Source organism: Polyodon spathula, chromosome 13, assembly GCF_017654505.1.
Source record: "Polyodon spathula isolate WHYD16114869_AA chromosome 13, ASM1765450v1, whole genome shotgun sequence".
Lineage (NCBI taxonomy): Eukaryota > Metazoa > Chordata > Actinopteri > Acipenseriformes > Polyodontidae > Polyodon > Polyodon spathula.
In genome coordinates, this window is record NC_054546.1 from 44,576,582 (window position 1) to 44,596,551 (window position 19,970).

General features: G+C 40.6%; 2 protein-coding genes across 4 annotated transcripts in view; one reads left to right on the forward strand and one right to left on the reverse strand.

Annotated features, from left to right (window-relative positions):
* Positions 1-1,073: 1,073 nt before the first annotated feature.
* Positions 1,074-10,957, forward strand: LOC121325280 (E3 ubiquitin-protein ligase SIAH1). Of its 3 annotated transcripts, none has more exons than XM_041267715.1 (2): positions 1,074-1,359; positions 7,943-10,957. In XM_041267715.1, the coding sequence occupies exons 1-2, from the start codon at positions 1,344-1,346 to the stop codon at positions 8,791-8,793; spliced, it is 867 nt and encodes a 288-aa protein (XP_041123649.1). In that variant the 5' UTR covers positions 1,074-1,343; the 3' UTR covers positions 8,794-10,957. The 3 variants fall into 3 exon arrangements, with proteins under 3 accessions (XP_041123649.1, XP_041123651.1, XP_041123648.1); XM_041267717.1 differs by having other exon boundaries at positions 1,074-1,211; XM_041267714.1 differs by lacking the exon at positions 1,074-1,359 and adding an exon at positions 4,892-5,179.
* A 61-nt stretch (positions 10,958-11,018) lies between these two features.
* Positions 11,019-19,970, reverse strand: part of lonp2 (lon peptidase 2, peroxisomal) — a 28,983-nt gene continuing 20,031 nt past the window's right edge. Inside the window, exons 13-15 of the mRNA XM_041267713.1 lie at positions 16,385-16,592; positions 13,679-13,869; positions 11,019-12,403 (exon numbers count right to left, since the gene is read on the reverse strand). Of these exons, the coding sequence (XP_041123647.1) occupies positions 12,182-12,403; positions 13,679-13,869; positions 16,385-16,592 (621 nt within the window). The 3' untranslated portion in view covers positions 11,019-12,181. The remainder of the gene's footprint in view (positions 12,404-13,678; positions 13,870-16,384; positions 16,593-19,970) is intronic.

Here is a 19,970-nt window from a genome sequence, read left to right on the forward strand (position 1 = left end):
TCCGCACCTGTCACACTGCAGTTCGGTCACAGATACACTGCACGAGGAATAAGTAACAGAAGGTTCATATGGCAGTGTTAGGAAGAGGAGGATAAAGAAAGCAGCAGCATATAAAATCAAATGTTCTTATTCTATACAAATTAACATGGTGACATTCATACAGCACATCTTGGCAATCTCCATCCAGTTTATCTGCGGAAAATTCAGAAACAGGATTGTATGTTTCTTTCAAACATTTGAGTAACAATTAAAGTACCTGGTAAAAATGTCAACCTCCTGAAGCAGTACATAAAACTTTATATATATATATATATATATATATATATATATATATATATATATATATATATATATATATATATATATTACGCCTTGTATGTAAAGTGTTTTGTGGTGGTGGTCCACTATGAAAGATACTATATAAACATAACATTATTATACATTTATATTATCATGCAATGCTGGCTCTGAGGATCAGCCTGGATTTGGCCTCCCCAGCGCATCAGCATGCACAACTTTTAAATGAATTTTGTTTATTTAATAATTTTTAACTTTGATATATTTATTGGAGTTAATTAGTTCGTTCTTTTCTGTTGAGCCCCGCTGGCATAATTGAGTTCATTCTATTTATCCATTTACTTTCTTTTATTCTTCTATATGTCACATTGTCTAATTTTAGCTATTCTAATACTACAAACTTTACATCATTGATGTCATGTCCTTGACTGGTGAAGTGCTGTAATGTTGGTTCATTCATTTTTTTTTTATTATTTCTAATTAATGAAAGGTGGTTCTGAATTATTTTATATAAAGTTGTCCCAGTCTCTAGAACATATTTCATTTCATCACATTTTTCACACATTTTTCACAATAAACAACATTGTTAAGATTAGGCCTGCCTAATCCGCTTGAAATGTTTAAACGGTATTTGCTTGGCAACAAAACCTGAAAGCGAGTTTGTCTACCTGCCTGGGTTACGTTGTCTAGTTACGGTTGCTAAGACAGAAGCGCGCCCCCCCGCCCCCCGGCTCCACGCTCTCAAAGCGCGCGCCAGACGAGAAGTATCTCAAAAACAGCCAGTGCGCGAGTCCGAGCCCGGCGGTAGTGTCTCTGTATAAACTGTAGCGTGAATGTGGAAACCAAAAAAAAAAAACATTTAAGAATAAAATATTTAACACCGAGGTGGATTAAAATAACACATTTTGACAGAGGTAAGCGGTTGTCTTTTGGTACACTTCAACCGAGTGGTTTTGGGAATACAGTTAAAAACAACGCCGTAGTTAATTTGAAGAACAAGGAAGGGTTCCCTAGCCTAGTGTTACAGAGCGCTTGTCATCGCCTTGATGATGTCTGAAAAAGGTAAACAAATAATAACTAATAATACATTTAAATAGAAACCTACGCTTGCGACATATGCATATGTTGTTGTTGTTATTATTTTCTGTTTTTAGCAGTCCAGGTTTTATGAATGTTGTGCTGGGTTTATGTTTTACTGCAGATGTGTTTGAGTGTTCAGTTAAAGGAACACACGGACCCCGGTGTTTCGCCCAGTGCTAAACATTACATTACTAGCTGCACAAAAGGCGTGTTTTGGATACACTTGTGTGATTTACGGGTGTTTGTTTATTTTGTGTAGAAGTCTATGTGAGAATATCTGCTTTAACCCGACCTGCTGCTTTTACATTGTGCTAAACAGTGTGCTTGAGGGCTTGCGGCCTAGATTTGTATTTATTGATTTGGCACAGCTGTGACACCAGCAGTGTTTTGTTCTTGTATTTAGATTCGAGGTGACCTCATTTTCAAAGATGTGATAGTTATAAGCAATTTGATAATTTCTTGTCGTAACTAGGTTCGGCAAATGCTTAATGTGGAATTGAAAAGATATCGGCTGTGCAGTATGTCTTGTGTCCATGCATCTCTGTACTGTGCTGAACGACAAGAAAGCCGCGTCTAGTATTGATATAGTGTAAGGGAACCGCTTCACTTTCATTATTAAAGAGAACAAATAACCGTATTTTTTTATGGTCGCGTGTATCGCTACATCCCACCCAGTGTGTGTCTTGGTTTGAATCGATCAGCTGTGTAAGCGGTGTGGTTACGGTTTTGATTTCTGTTGTCCAACATGGCGGAGGTCAGCTAGGCCTTGGATCGGCTGTGCAGACTATTGCTCTTGAGTGCAAGACCGTCCTTCTGTTTTAGATTGTTTCTTTGTTTTTAAATCTCGAATACGAGTACTGTAGCGAGGAGACGCACGTACAGTATCATTCTGCTCTACATTTAGACTCGTTACGACTATAGTTAGGGGTTTAATGCCTTGGTCTTGACTTTTTTCATTTGAAACTTAAGACATCCAGTTCAGAGGGGGCGTGGAGTTGTAATATGATATCTATCTATCTATCTATCTATCTATCTATCTATAATAAATAAGTATATATAAATTTATATATTTAAATGTCCTTTCTATCTATCTAATATAATTATAGGGGGGGGGGGGGGGGGGGGGGGGGGGGGGGGGGGGGGGGGGGGGTGGTAATTTTAATTTAGCGTCCTGATTATTTGTGGGTATGGCCAAGCATTAATTTTGAATGAATAGCGGTAATATGGGCATCCTGCTTGAATCCACAGGAGGGTCAGCAGGAGCTATATTGAAATTGAATCTTTTGAGAAATGACACTTGGTAGTAAGAAGATAGCCTGTTTGGAGATTTACATACACTTTGGCCATGGTTCTGGCCCAGGTACAGGAGCACTTGCTGTCAATGCCTAGTGTAATGGACTAAAAAGCAAATCAGATAGATGGATGGGTCATGGCTCTCCAGTCACTAGATTGAATGAAACCATTTAGCGCTCTAGTTTATCGAAAATCATCCGAGTTGTGTTTATCCAATAAAAGTGGTCAATATATGGAATATATCATTATTCCTCGTAATACATGCATGGAAATGTTCTTTTTTGTTAGATAAATGCATATTCAGAATTCATTATTATTCATTAATATTGTACAAGGTAACTATCCCATCTATCTATATAAATGTATATTTTGTATAATTTATATTTATAGAAATAAAAAATCCTACATTTCAAAAACAGTAAATTAATGAAGTGTCAACAGTGAAGTATACACTTCAATTGTTGTTACAGACTAGCAGTGAATTAGTCATGCTATGTTGAGAAAGCACAGTACACAATTCCAGCAGACATGAAGAATATGGTTAATTTTGCAGCTATTGTTTGATACCTCTGTGACGGTGAAGTGAAGGAAGTGTGCATACTGGTACCCTGAAGTTACATACAGTAATGTATCATGTCCAGACACGCAGGTCTTAAGCAGCTGAAACATAAAACAAAACCTGTTTAGTAGGCATTAAATCTCTTGTTTGTTTATTAATTATAATTTCCTCTTTCTCTTGTTCTTGTCTGCACCTCTGTCAGGAATTAATTCTTTACTAGAGGGGAATCGCAACTAGCTGTTTGCTTTTAGTGTTCTCTTCATTAAATTGATCTGTGTTTTAAATGTGGACCCCGAATCCCCCCAGTACAGTGTAATATTCTCAGAAGACAGGCAGTTCTGACTGAGAGTTCTGTAAAAGGCTGCTTTGTATCCAAGCCCCTTTTGTGGACCTGTGGAATGTGTGAAGTGAACAAACTGAACAATATGAACAATACCGTAGTTAGAACAGACTGCATTGACAGGTACATAAGCTAAACAGTGTAAAGGAAACAAGCTCTTGCTGCCTGTTTGCTTTACACTGTTTAGTTCATGTACCTGTCAATGCAGTCTGTTCTAACTACAGTATAAAACAGTAGCCTTATGCTGAAAAAGAGTTGGTGGTACTATAATGTGCACAAAAGAGATATGCTGCCTAGCTTTATCTGTAAGCCAACACAGAATTTTTTACTTTTGTCAGTGTTGTTTTTTTTTCTGTCATACATTCTTTGATGCATTCCTCTTTAAATCACGTTTATCACTCTGCTTCACATCACTGGCATACAAGTCCCCTCTTGTTTTGTTGATGGTTCAGAAGCTATGTTTTAAAAAGTATTTAGTAGTGAAAATGTGTGTGTTTTTTTTCTTTCTGGGGCGGGTGGGCTGTCTGACTCTCCAGCATGCAGTGTCATTCACCACAACAGGATTCCTCTGGATTGGGTATTAAAATGTAATGAACTGATTGTGTTTGACTGTTACACACTGGGGACCAGGACAGTTTTCCATTAGTTTCACTTTGACTGTAACCTTGTTTTAGATTTTTAGTTGCAAGTGAAAAATGTCCTAGTTTTGATTTGTTTCCTGTTTGATAAGTCATCCAGAATTTTAAATGCTGCATTATTTGTAACTAGTTCATGGATTGCCATGTTCCTTGGGTCACATGTTTTATAATTTTAAAAAGTCTTAAGAAAATGTAATAGTAGTTCAGCAGTCAGCCTTTTTTAATGGATATTATTCCTCATTGTAGCAGTCAGTCTTTGCCTGGTGGTCTCTTGAAACTGGAAGCATTCAGCTCAGTTTCTTTGTCTCTTGTGTTACAGTTGTAGGTGGAGCCACAGTGCTATGTAATATGAACCATGCAACCCCAAGCAGTGACTCCTCAAGGGGAGTGGGAGAATGTTGTGGAGAACGCTTGAAACTTTTTTGCTGGTTGCACAGTACACAAGGCTGCATTGCTCCGTACTTTAGCAAAGGCTAATGCAGATGGGCTGTATTGTTTTATGGCTGGACTTTCAAGGAAGAATGAAGTTAATTCTAAACACTATTTAAGTAACAAGGAGCAACTAACTTTTTTCTTCATATTTTATATATATACATTGACACAAAGGCTGTTCATATTCCACAGACAGAAGAGCAAAGTGGTCTCACCCTTTGGGTTAATCAGGGTTTTTTTTTTGTTTTGTTTTTTCCTCTGTGTGGTGGTGGTGACGGCGGCAGTAGGTTTTTATTCCAAATGTTTGCGTGCAGAGTGAACTCCACACACTCTCCCTCAAGGCATCTCGAATTGGATGTCTTGAGATTGAGGTTTATGAGGAGGGGCCTTTGTTATGGTGTGTTTTGTTTCTGTAGAAAACAAAATGAAGTCTTTAGTTACTCATGACGGGTAAAGCTACATTACATTGTCTGTACTCATGGAAAGGAGTCCTTGAACTGTTTACATGCCTATCAGGAAACAAAGCAAGCACAAGTAAAGGTAACTTTTCTAATCCTTCTGTGTCTTCTGTCACTAAATCTTCCCAAAGTGACTAAGAGTCACATGGTTGAACAAAGAACTTCTACAATAGAAAGACAAGGCAATAGCCCAACAAAGGAGTTTATAAGGCCACCCATGGCCTAATCACATTGCTGTTCAATTCTGCTTTTTTTAGTAGTTTTGTACCAAAAACTTGGTTTGCCAGTTGAATTTGTTAGTAGTTTAAATAGCCTGGGATAATGTAATAGAAATCATACAATGCAATGTAGCTTGCAGTATGCAAGTACATGAATAGACAGTCCTATATAAGCTGCTGTATTTCAGTCTGAATCAAGTGATACGGGACATATTGTGTAGCTAGAGTCCTTAATGTAATATGTTGTTACCTGGATTTTCCGACGCTTGTTTGTGGCATATCTCGAGCTCATTTTCAGTGGTGTTGAAACTCGCTGAGGACATTTTTAGCACATGTTGAAAATTTTGAATAGCAAAACATTCTTCTCAATCTTTTTCTCACATGCGGAACTTGTTAACAAACACAAAAGGATTGATGTTGTTGAACTCCAACTCCCACGGACGCTGTGGGACATACAGGATTACATGAGCATGCTTGTTATCCAGGAAGAGTTTTGCAGGAAGTTGGAATGCTGCTGTGCTTCTGTCTGTCTGTTTCTCCTCAGTATAATGTATGGCAGAGAGGTATTTGTGTGAAAGCTGTGTGTGTGATTCATTTAGCATTTCTCTTTTGTGTTTATTTCCATCCTGAACCCTTGTGAGTTTCTCTTGGTGACAGTGTTGACAATCCTGGCATCATGCTTCAGTTTACAGGCTCCACTTTTCTTCTAGACTGGCACTGGTGGGTTTTGACAGGAGACAGAGTGCAAGGCTAAATAACTGCAGTATTTCAGGCCCTGCATCTTAATGTACTTACTGTCATTGTACTTACCATGCATAGACAATATTTGGCAATCCATGCAAGCACACACACAAGCTCAGTTAATGTTAAAAAATCCCATAATACTATATATCTAAAAAATAAATAAACACTAGACTGTATGCTTCCTCACTTTAGTCTTGGTAGATTCTGACAATTAGACCTGACTTCTCCTTCACGATCTGTATTGTCATCGACGTGACCAAATGCTCATATTTCACAGTGTGGTGTTTATACTGCAGCATGCCAGGTGTGATCGGCTAAGACATGTTGCTGCAATGTTATGTTTCTCTACATTTCTCTGATTCAGTCCTTGGCCTTCTTCATTTCAGTCTATATATGCTCTCATTAGGTAGCGTAGTTAGAGAGCATGGATTGAATTTCCACTCTTATGTGGATGATACACAACTCTATATGGAATTAACCCCTGGTTACATGAGTACTGACTCAAGGTTATCAGCCTGCTTGGGTAATATTGCTGTTTGGATGATCTAACAACTTCCTACAGCTGAATTCCAACAAGACTGAGTTTCTATTTGTCGACAGTAGGAAACAACTCCAAACTACATCACTATCTGTGATGTCCTGTGGCCGTGATATAGCTATCAACCTCAGCCAGGAATTTGAGAGTTGTTTTAGAATTTGGGGCTTAGTTTTGAGGCGCAAGTCTCATCGGTGGTTAAATCATCTTTTTACCATCTACATAATATTGCCAAAATTCGTTCTCACCTTTCACAAAAAGTAAAAAAGGTGGAAATGGTGTTGTAAAATGCAGGGTAAAAAAACTCACCATTTTTGGTTCTCATACATTCCACATAACAGAAAGTTGCAACAAAACATATATAATATATACCATCTATATAAAAATTACTACACAACATTTCCAGCAAGTTGGGCACTGTTTAAGTGAGACATTTCAGAATGACATGCTTGCCTTTATTCTGACCCGTGAAATTGACTCTCTCTAAAGAAGCACAAAGTTTTTTTGACCCAGATGGCCTTCCATAGAGAACACTGTGCATACGCATAATCTGGTTTGTTTCCATTTTTGCTGCCTAAAACTTTTAAATAGAGGCTCGAGTTGCTGTTGATCCTGTATTGTGTGTGTGTGTGTGTTTTTTTTTTTAATATGTCTCGCATCACACGGAGCTCTTTTTCATTTGCCATTTTTCAAACTGTCATGCAACTTCTGGTGAGGCTGTAAATAAGTACAAGGTATTTTTGCCATTTTCTAGCTAAGTCAATTGTCTGATTTTTTTTTTTTCTGTATCCGAATGCATGTCAAAAAATATTTGTTCGGCTATTTGTCCCAGCACTACTTAACACACTTATTTTTCTTGGCTTTTGATAATTAAGTTTTTTTTATTATAATGGATGTTTCTGATGTATTTATATATTGTTATGGCTTTTGCATTGAGTCTTTTAAAATGGCTTTGTTTTTAAATGCTTTTTCTAATGTGGTTTTTTAATGTAGTAGTCATTTTTTTTTATGTAACTTGCAATGTGATTTTAATGTAAAGCTATGAACAGTGTTTTGAGATGTTTTACAGGATAGGTGCTGTATACAAATAAAATTGATGTAATACTGTACTCAAGTTAGCTAATTCAGTAATGCTCTGTTAATGTTGTCTACTTTATACAAAGATCTTCAGTCAATATATTACTTTATATTCCTCCAAACCCAGAGCAAGCAAAAACCAATCCAATTACATAGAATGTGTTTGAAAGCCGCATTTTACTTGCATGTGAAGAAATACTTGTGCAGATGGATTGTAGTAGAAACCCAGTTTTTACTGATCACTGTTTTTGTTGCTTATTTTTGTTTGCAGAAATGAGTCGCCAGACTGCCACAGCACTCCCAACAGGTACATCGAAGTGTGCTCCATCACAGAGGGTGCCCGCGCTGCAGGGCACCACAGCTTCCAACAATGACTTGGCCAGTCTCTTTGAGTGTCCTGTCTGTTTTGACTATGTACTGCCACCCATTCTTCAGTGCCAGAGCGGGCATCTGGTTTGCAGCAACTGTCGCCCGAAGCTCACGTGCTGTCCAACATGTCGAGGCCCACTGGGCTCCATTCGGAACCTGGCTATGGAAAAGGTGGCCAACTCTGTACTGTTTCCTTGTAAATACGCCTCTTCAGGATGTGAGATAACGTTGCCACACACAGAGAAAGCGGACCACGAAGAGCTTTGCGAGTTCAGGCCTTATTCTTGCCCTTGTCCTGGAGCCTCGTGTAAATGGCAGGGCTCCCTGGATGCCGTCATGCCTCATTTGATGCATCAACACAAGTCTATAACAACGTTACAAGGGGAAGACATTGTCTTTCTGGCCACAGACATTAATCTTCCAGGAGCAGTCGACTGGGTTATGATGCAGTCCTGTTTTGGGTTCCACTTTATGTTGGTCTTGGAGAAACAGGAAAAATATGATGGCCACCAGCAGTTCTTTGCTATCGTCCAGTTGATTGGAACACGCAAGCAGGCAGAAAACTTTGCCTACCGACTCGAGCTGAATGGTCATCGCCGGCGGCTGACCTGGGAAGCAACGCCTCGCTCAATCCACGAGGGGATCGCCACTGCGATCATGAACAGCGACTGTCTGGTTTTCGACACTAGCATTGCACAGCTTTTTGCTGAGAATGGAAATCTAGGCATAAACGTTACAATCTCAATGTGCTGATGCAGCGGGTGAATGTTTGTTTGTTTGTTTTAGAGCAATTCTAACAGTTCTAGTATCACATTTCAAGTAGATTTTGAGGAAAAGACATTTATTGACATTCACTGCCAAGTGTAACCCCTGTTTTTCTAGATGGTTTGGGCTCAAGGTTTAAAATGTTGGCTGAAAAAAATGAGCTGCATCTGATAACACTAATGTATAAAACACCTTCTGTAAACCACTGATACCTACCCTAAATGGGCAACTTTTGTAATAAAATAAATACTAAAAAACAAAAAACAAAACAAAAACACAAGCTATAAAAGCTTGTAATTTCTGAATGAACTTCAGTGTTGTAGATAATAATGTTTTTTTCTTTCCTTGACCAGCCAGGCTGGGCAGTACCATTTCAAGTCACTGTTCCTCTCTGGTCACACTACATAGTATTGCTGCTCTTTGTATTTCTGTGTATTGATATTTTTTAATAACTTTTTTTTTTTTTTTAGTTTTGTTTGTTTTCCATTAAATACATTTAAATTTATTTTTCATACTTTTGGTCATTACTTAACTGATGTGATTTATTTTGCTGTCCCACAAACACTTATTATTTTTTACATTTTATTTTCAAATGGATGTAGCCGTACATTTCCCTTCCAGTAAGAGTTTTTTTTTGTTTAGGTTCTGACAGCTAGTTGGAAAATACGGAAATAACTTTATTCTTCTTGGTAACCGTTTTAGTGCTATTCCTGATATGTACTGTTGATACAGGGCACATTTTTGTTTTTGTAAATCTGGCTTGGTACAGTATATTATGTTTTGGCTGAGCAATTTAGATTTTTTTTTTAATGTTTTATGTGTTACAGTGGTTGATTGGTTGCTCAAGGCGCCTTTAATCAATGCTGTCTTTTTAAGTAAAGCAGAGGCTAATATAGTTAATCTTTTAGCATTTCTTGTCCAGTTTCATTAAGAAAAAACATTAAGGTATCTCTCAGCAATAACATATGGCTACAAAAATAGGTTCTGTGACTTTTTTTTTGTTTAATGAAAAATTCAGTATTATAAACATTGCTTCTTTTGTTGGAGCTACATTACTGACAAGAATATGACTAATACAGACAGGTGGGGAAAGTAAGTAAAACTGTTCAATTAAACAAACCATAATATGCTGTAATTGAAAGCCATACACAAGCATTGAGATAAACTAGATTTTCATATTGGCAGTTCTTACAGATTTAAGATCTATTTGTATTGCTAATCTTTAATTGTGTTCATTATAGCCAAGACTCTTTGTAAGTTTTGTTATTGCCACTTAAGAAATAACGTAACAAATAGCAGTTTTGTTCTTCATATTTTCAGTGGTTTATTTGTATTTATAATAAAGTCAAATGTTTCTATAGTCTTTCTGTCCTAGGGCCTTTTTCTTTTTAGTCATTGTTTGTTGGAGTCTGATTTATTGCAGAGCAAAATAGATGCACCAAGGGAGCTTGTGCAGGCTGTCCCCACTGAACCATGTCTGAAATGAGATTGTATAAGTTGTCCCCACTGAACCGTCTCTGAAGTGAGCTTGTGCAGGCTGTCTCCACTGAACCGTGTTTGAAATGAGTGACTGCTGTTCTGCCTGTTCTAATCTGCACTAATGTCCAGTGCTCCCTTGCTTTTTGGATTAGTGACCAAGACGTGAGATGTGTCCTCAAGCACCAGACAGTTTGCAGTAGAAATCAAAAAGAAAAGGGTACCATCTGAAACCTGCTTCCAGGACTGAAGTAATTCAAATGGCTTATTTTTGTATTGATTTGTTTTACTTCTTCCATGTAACAGATGCATAACAGTAATAATGGAATTTGTTTCTGGTAGCTTCTTGTGTGTTTTCTCCATTTTGTCCACAAACTCACTCAAGACTTGACATTACATACCTTGTGCCTGAGCTTTATGGACTACAGCACAAACATCAAAGGATTTTCATATTATGCAGTAAGTTGCATTTGTTTTACATTCAGACAACAATGAATGGGTTATGAAACTTGCATTTATACAATAATACCTGCAGTAAACCTTTTGCTGTATACAAGAATCAGAATGGACTATTTAATGTCAGCACTGCGTGTGTTTTATTTTCTTATGATGGCCCTCATCTTGATTTGCATGTCACAAATGTGTATTCCAATAAAAATGTCAAATTGTAAGTGCACATACAGGTAGATTTCTCTGTCGAGTGCACAAAATAGCAAGCAAATACAGACCCACACATGTGCAAGGAATACAGCTTTATTGATGGCTCACATCTGCAACAGCTTAATTGCATTAGTCAGTTAATCTGTTTTCCAAAATGGTTCCATATAAGTGCTGCATTGTTAATGGTCACATTATAAGACAATGGCTCCGCAATGGAACTAAGATACATTGCCCTTTATTATCCCCCCATCTAAAAGTAACATTTTAACAACTTGCAGTTAAACCGCTAGAATTCATTACATGATTATATCACAGCCCTCCAACAGAATTACCAATGTAGTATTAATAACTTGCATCTGATCCACCAGACATGTCTCCATACAGAAAGAGCATCTCTGACAACGTTACCCTTCTCTTTCGATAAAGACAAAGGCCTTCCTACCATTTTATGGTAAATTCAGAATTTGACACAACTGAAGGTGAAAGGTAATGGCCTCACTGCCCCTAGATACATTATTGTGATATGTAGGCACTACGACAAAACAAGGTGCACAGGATGTTCCATCCATTAAAATTTAAGAAAAGCCTTTTCAAATGCATTATCTAGCTTACATGTCCCTTTATTGTTTAAGTAGGAGTGTACACACAATAGTAATAACTGAACAGTTTTGTGATCAGAGATCAAGGCGATCAATGTTTTGTGCCAATACTGAAGACTTTAATCAATGCTGGAAGGTAAAAATTTAATTCCTTGTCACCCTGCCAAAATGTACCTTTATTTAGTGAATTATCTGATGGCCAGATCATTTAATGCCAACGCTTCTTTAAATATTACTGGTGTGATGAGGCTCGGAGGGCAGGGTGAGCTGTATGGTTTGGTGTTATGGGGCTCGGAGGGCAGGGTGAGCTGTATGGGTTGGTGTGATGAGGCTCGGAGGGCAGGATGAGCTCTATGGTTTGGTGTGATGAGGCTCGGAGGGCAGGGTGAGCTGTATGGTTTGGTGTAATGAGGCTCGGAGGGCAGGGTGAGCTGTATGGTTTGGTGTGATGAGGCTCGGAGGGCAGGGTGAGCTTTATGGTTTGGTGTAATGAGGCTCGGAGGGCAGGATGAGCTGTATGGCTTGGTGTGATGAGGCTCGGAGGGCAGGGTGAGCTGTATGGTTTGGTGTGATGAGGCTTGGAGGGGCAGGGTGAGCTGTATGGGTTGGTGCGATGAGGCTCGGAGGGCACGGTGAGCTGTTCAGAGTTTGCTGTTCAGGAGATCATGTCTGCTCGTCGCTGGGAATCCTCCGTCGAAAGCAGCGTTAAGCACTTCATCCAGACAACCTGCCATGACGAAATCCAGATCCGCTCGCACAGTGGCCGGGATTTCCTCCAGGTCCTTCTCGTTTCTTTTCGGAATTATAATTCGCTTTAATCCCGCTCTGTGTGCAGCTAAAGCCTTATCCTTAATTCCTCCCACCTATTTAAAACACAACAAAGAAACTTGATCATCCGGGCGCATGGCACGTTGCAAACATATGGCAGGCTGCTGTGTTCACATAGACACCTGTGCATCCAGCCAGGGTGCATGATGGAGACATTTTAAACAATTTCAAATGTACTGCTCCTGAACACATCGGGGAAATAGAGACCGCACTTTAATGTAGAAACAACAACATGGTACTGGGAAGTAAACAAAATCACACGTGTTTCCAGACAAAAAAGCAGATGTCAGTGATTATGAAAGTCAGCCACAGTGTCCTACATACAGCTTGGATATCAGATCCCATGTGATTCCCAGGATAGACTTCACTACACTGGCCGTGTCAGTTCTGTGACCTCAATAAACAGCCTTCAATAATGTAAGTTGTGTGAAGAACTAGCCTCAGTCTCTAATGACAATTAAATACATTAACAAAACTGTACCATCATTATTAAAATAGATCTACTAGGGGATTTCATTAGAAAAGGCAAGACACTTGTAGCTAAATAGTAATTAGGAAATAATTCATAGGTAACCCTTTAATAGGAAAGCTATGATGCAATCAATCAGTGTTACCCAATAACTACATTAGTAATACTACAACTTATTCAGACTTGCTGCCTGTATCATCCATGTGGGAGTGTGACGCTTGGAAAACTCGGCTACTTCTTGATATGAGCAGCTGTCAAAACACACCTGTGACCTCCTGGAGTGACTGAGGACATGTTTAAATTGTGATGCAACTGCAGAGTAAACGCTGAAGACATGCTTATCCTCCGAAGAAATACATTTGCTCCTGTGCAAATTGTTCTAAATACACTGTTACAGTGCAACAATCCATGCATAACAAAGACATGTACAATCATGCTATCTGGTGTATGCGTTACAGGTCTGTAAATTTCTTTAAGCTAATTGCAATAGCAAACACTCCCAATGTATTGAATGAGTGCACGCTGCAGAACTAGAGCAAACACTCCCAACACATTGAATGAGTATGCGCTGCAGAACCAGAGCAAACACTCCCAATGTATTGCATGAGTGAACACTACAGAACCAGAGAAAACACTCCCAATGTATTCAACAACTGCACGCTGTAGAACCAGAGCAAACACTGCCAATGTACTGAATGAGTCACGCTGGAAAATTGCTGGGACATTTTCAAGCAAAACTCTCCCTGTATTTTGGATTGCTTTGCAACCACAACAAAAAAAAAGACCTCCTCAGTTTCCCTTCCTAACTGAAAGCACAGCGATGAGAGGGCATGGTACTCACCGGCAGCACCAGCCCCCGCAGGGTGATCTCCCCGGTCATCGCCAGGTCGGAGCGCACCAGCCGCCCGCTGAACAGAGAGGCCAGGCAGGTCACTATGGTGACCCCGGCAGAGGGGCCGTCCTTGGTGACGGCGCCGGCAGGGAAGTGCAGGTGGATGTCGGTGTTGTCAAGGAGATCGAAATTCCCGGAGGCTGGAGGAGAACAGAGAGGAGCAGCTTTAATACCTTCCAGTGTGAAAACAAGAACTGCCTCGCTGTAACCAAGTGTGAACATCTTTATAATGAGAAAAGTGTCATAATACTGTCATAACAACAAACACACAACACCGTGCTGCCTTCCAGGAGCTTCTGTCACGCACATCACTGAGAACGTGGAGAGGCTCCTAGAACCAACATTAGATGACCCAGTAGCAGTCGTACAAACAGCGTTGGAAGAGACAGACCAAAATACCTGCAAAACAAATTCAGAGAGCTAGGAAGGAAATTAAAAGACAAGACAAGGTATTTTCTGGGATACTGCCGGCACCTTGCAAAGGAGCATACAGACAGCTGGAAATACATAATCAAAATGCATGGCTGAAATCGTGGTGTACACAGGAAGGCTTCTCCTATCTTGAACACTGGACCACATTCTACATCAAGGACTATCTATATAGGCAGGACAGACTGCACTTAAATAAAAAGGGAACCAATCTACTCTGAGAACATATCCTTGAGGAGGTTCAGAAGCATTTAAACTAGAAAGGAAGGGGGGAGAAATCAACAAAAAAACAGAACGGAGACTACGTCAAAACAAGGGCAACAACTCAGTTAAGACAGCCATTAAATGTATTCATCTAAATGCTAGAAGACTCAGAAACAAAATGTTAGAACTTGAAGTTACTGCAATAACAAGTAACTACGATGTGATAGGTGTTACAGAAACTTGATGGAGACGAACATAATATTAGTGAGTATACACTGTATAGGAAAGACAGGCAGGACAGAGGAGGTGGTGGGGTAGTGCTAAATACATCAAAAACAGTCTTGAATCCCAGATGTTAAACCTGGAAGAACAACCAGAATCAATATGGGTCAGAATAATGGACAAAAATACAAAGGGCATAATAATAGGGGCATTCTATAGACCGTCAAATTCAGGCACCGAGCAAAATAATCTGTTATACAATAACATTAGAAATGCGAGTAGCAAAGGAGAAGCCATACTGATGGGGGATTTCAACCTCCCCCATATAAAATGGGGAAACCCAGTTGGGAGCACAACAGACAAAATTGAAATAGTGGAAATGACAAATGACTGCTTCCTAACACAATCTGTCAAGGCACTGACTAGAGGGGAGGCATGCCTTGATTTAGTCTTTTCAAATAATGAAGACAGAATAACTAACACAGAGGTCAGAGAACCATTGGCAAACTTAGATCACAACATGGTCTCATTTTAAGTGCTTTTTAAAACCTAAAAAGTAATGACTAAAGCTAAGGTTTACAATTTTAGAAAGGCAAACTATGAAGGTATGAAACAGAGACTAACAGTGGTTTTTTTTTGTTTTTTTTTTAAATGTATTACTAGAGGCGCAAAACAATTAGTAGACAAATCTAAATCTAAAACAAAAGCTGCTTTTTGAATGGCTTTTGCAATTCAAATTTAAATATCTCTGCCTATGTGAATATCTTGTGCATGTCCATTCTTAAGTGTTACTAAATATTTGAATTAATTACCCATACACTGTTTCAGCTGCAGAATCGTAAAAATGAATAAGTTATCAGTACTTGCATATGCAACCACCAGACGCACAGTTTATGCGGCATACTGAAATCAATACAATATAGCCGACAATTTAGGCTTTGTAATAAAATCAAAGTCACTGTGAAAGATACTCCTGTGTTATATACTCCTGTCGAGTGCTGAAACACTAATGAAAGCCATTCTATACATCATATATTATTATTTATTTTATTAGCAGTTGTCACAAAATATACACATTGAATCACAATACAGTGTGATATAGCTATACTATCTGCTTGTCCTGCAGTGTGATATAGCTCCGCTACTTTTTTCTCATCTGCTTGTCCTCTGAATAGAGTTACCACCAACAGCTCAAGCCGTGCGAGCCCCCCTGCACTCCACTCCACTCCTCAGGCAGACGACTGTGCCACCCTGAGTGTGTACAGGTGTAAAAAAAAAGAATAAATAAAACAAATAAAAGCGCTTATTCTAAGCTCTCTGCTCAAATCATGACTGATGCTACACAAAAGCCAGAGACTGTTGCATTTTACAATGCAACAAAGTACGGTGTGGATATACAGGATCAAATGGCACGGCTGTATTCTGTCAAAGGTGGTTCTCGCAGGTGGCCTGTGGATGTTTTTTTATAATGTTTTGGACCTGGCAGCCATCAACGCTTTAGTTTTGTACAAGGAGTGCACCGGTAACACAATCACTCAGAGGGACTTCATTTTGCAGCTAGCCCTGAAGCTACGGCAGAAACATTTTGATAAAAGCCAGGAAAGCCGGCTGACAAATGCCCCTCAACCTTCAGCCAGCACTGCACCCACTGACACACAGAATAAAAGACAATGCCAGGTTGCTAAATGCAATAAAAATAGAACCTCTGTTTTTCTGCGCCCGTTGTGAAAAGACTGTGGTTGCAGCTCATTGTAGTGCACATTACTGTTGCCTTGCCCCCCCCGCCGGTTACTCACGTACCGTTGGTCAGGTGGTAGGTCTTGGCATTGCTCCGGAGCCAGCTGATGGCGAGATGGGCCGACTCCTTCATGACATCGCCCAGCTGTCCCGTCAGAGTCAGCTGGCCCTCCCCCTCCATGCGACTGGCCTCGACGAACATGATTTCCCCTCCCATGGGGGTCCAGGCCAAGCCAATCGCCACACCCGGCTGGCTCAGCCGCTCTGACACCTGCCAGCACAGACAGTGTAGAGAATCAGAGCTCAGCAAAGAACACACTCTCAAACACACTGTAGAGAATCAGAACTCAGCAAAGAACACGCCCTCAAACACACAGTGTAGAGAATCAGAGCTCAATAAAGAACACGTTCTCAAACACAGTGAGAGAATCAGAGCTCAACAAAGAACACGCCCTCAAACACAGTGTAGAGAATCAGAGCTCAGCAAAGAACACGCCCTCAAACACAGTGTAGAGAATCAGAGCTCAATAAAGAACACACTCTCAAACACAGTGTAGAGAATCAGAACTCAGCAAAGAACACGCTCTCAAACACACTGTAGAGAATCAGCGCTCAGCAAAGAACACGCTCTCAAACACAGTGTAGAGAATCAGAGCTCAACAAAGAACACGCTCTCAAACAAACAGTGTAGAGAATCAGAACTCAGCAAAGAACACTCCCTCAAATACACAGTGTAGAGAATCAGAGCTCAACAAAGAACACGTCTTCAAACACACAGTGTAGAGAATCCGAATTCAACAAAGAACACTCCCTCAAATACACAGTGTAGAGAATCAGAGCTCAACAAAGAACACGTCTTCAAACACACAGTGTAGAGAATCCGAATTCAACAAAGAACACGCCCTCAAACAAACAGTGTAGAGAATCAGAGCTCCACAAAGAACACGCCCTCAAACACACAGTGTAGAGAATCAGAGCTCAACAAAGAACACGTTCTCAAACACACAGTGTAGAGAATCAGAACTCAACAAAGAACACGGTCTCAAACACACAGTGTAGAGAATTAGAGCTCAACAAAGAACACGCCCTCAAACACACAGTGTAGAGAATCAGAGCTCAACAAAGAACACGCCCTCAAACACACAGTGTAGAGAATCAGAGCTCCACAAAGAACACGTCTTCAAACACACAGTGTAGAGAATCAGAGCTCAACAAAGAACACGCCCTCAAATACACAGTGTAGAGAATCAGAGCTCAACAAAGAACACGTCTTCAAACACACAGTGTAGAGAATCAGAGCTCAACAAAGAACACACTCTCAAACACAGTGTAGAGAATCAGAGCTCCACAAAGAACACGCCCTCAAACACACAGTGTAGAGAATCAGAGCTCAACAAAGAACACGTTCTCAAACGCACAGTGTAGAGAATCAGAGCTCAACAAAGAACACGCCCTCAAACAAACAGTGTAGAGAATCCGAGCTTGAGCGACGAGGACGTGTGAATTGCGTCCCATGATTGTGACAGAGGATCTCGTCCAGATCACATGTTCAGTGTTGGTATGTATGAGAATGTGTCCTTGCCTGTGCCTCTGGGACCTCCATGTGGTGCATCCTGTAGATAGATCTTACTGGACTTCATTACGAGGACTACATTAAGTGTCTACTGATTTAGAGCAACAGCCAAAGAGCTATTATCTTGAAATATGAAATTCACTGCTCCATAATAAAACATGTTCAATAAAATCAGGAAACTCTTTTTGGGTGGAGGTTCCTGCAGATTATGCCAAACGTAATAAACTACCTGTGTTCCATTCCCTCCATTTCTAATGCTGTCCTGCTGATAAACCGCCACCCAATCACTGCTCATTTAAAAGCAACCGAAGCTGTATTGACATATGATTTGGGGCAGTGCACAATTGGCTGAGCGTCACACAGGTGGGGAGGGCTTAGGTCGGCCAGGCTGTCCTCAGCTCACAGCGCACCATGACCCCTGTAGTCTGAACGGGCGCCGGCGGGCTTGCCTGTAAACTGCCCAGAGCTGCATTGTCCTAAGACGCTGTCGCTCTGAGGTGGCTGCATGCTGAGTCTGCACTGTGAAAAAAAGCCATCGGCTGACGGCACAAGCTTCGGAAGATAGTGTGTGTTCATCTTCGCAGCTCTTGAGTCAGCGCGGGGGTGGTAGCGGTCAGCTGAGACTAAAAATAATTGGATGTGCCAAATTGGGAGACAAAAATAAAATAATTGGCAATTACTAAATTAAAAAAAAATAGAAAAAAGCTGGAATGAGACACAGGCCCTTTCACTTGTGGCAGATGTCCCCCCCACCCCACCCCACCAGGGAATCCAATCCTTGAAATGCCTGTAATGGAGTGGGTCCCGGGCGTGCATTCCTGCCCTGCTCTACGGTACATTCACACAGACTCAGTGTGTGTTTAATGATAGATGATCGTCTGCCTGAATGGAAAGCAGAGCTATAAAGGGTAGCAGGTGGCGCTTGTACAAGCCCTTGACAAGGAGAATCTCTGCAGTTTCACTTTCAGTGTTGAGCAAACAGGCCAGAAAAATGAAGTTAAACATGCTGCACTGCCATACCAAGCATTACTAACATCTCCACTGTGTCAGAGATCTGTGCCTTTAAACTCTACTCCCCAGCTAGGAAACCTGTTCCTGCCTCACTACAAAAAGACTGAAGGCTGAAGTGAAGTGTGAGAACTGGCTGAGGATTTCCTCCCGTCTGTGCAAGGCTCGCTGTCACTGTGTCAGCTTATTATTTCAGAGGCCTGTGCCTTCAGTCAGGCTCAGCAGCAAGCTGTAAAAACAATGTGCTCAGAGAATAACCACCGGTGAGACAGGTTAAGGGGTTCATCTCTAATGAAAGGAGCCCACAAGAGCACACTGAATAGAGCTCCACCAGAAGAGCACACTGAATACAGCTCCACCAAAAGAGCACACTGAATACAGCTCATAAGAACATAAGAACATAAGAAAGTTTTCAAACGAGAGGAGGCCATTCGGCCCATCTTGCTCGTTTGGTTGTTAGTAGCTTATTGATCCCAGAATCTCATCAAGCGGCTTCTTGAAGGATCCCAGTGTCCAGTGTGTCAGCTTCAACAACATTACTGGGGAGTTGATTCCAGATCCTCACGATTCTCTGTGTAAAAAAGTGCAATTTCCCTTTGTCTAATCTCCATTTGTGACCCCTGGTCCTTGTTTCTTTTTTCAGGTCAAAAAAATCCCTTGGGTTGACATTGTCAATACCTTTTAGAATTTTGAATGCTTGAATTAGCTTCACCAAAAGAGCACCCTGAACAGAGATCCAGAAGAGCACACTGCATACAGCTCCTCCAGAAGAGCACACTGCATACAGCTCCACCAGAAGAGCACACTGCATACAGCTCCTCCAGAAGAGCACACTGCATACAGCTCCACTAGAAGAGCATACTGAATAGAGCTCCACCAGAAGAGCACACTGCATACAGCTCCTCCAGAAGAGCACACTGCATACAGCTCCACTAGAAGAGCACACTGCATACAGCTCCTCCAGAAGAGCACACTGCATACAGCTCCACCAGAAGAGCACACTGCATACAGCTCCTCCAGAAGAGCACACTGCATACAGCTCCACTAGAAGAGCACACTGCATACAGC

Bases quoted from the DNA above. Each gene is read 5' to 3' on its own strand.
- LOC121325280 (XM_041267714.1), top strand. From the start codon at position 5,083: ATGACGGGTAAAGCTACATTACATTGTCTGTACTCATGGAAAGGAGTC. The intron at 5,180-7,942 runs GTAACTTTTCTA...TTTTGTTTGCAG, and splicing joins CAAAGCAAGCACAAGTAAAG to AAATGAGTCGCCAGACTGCC.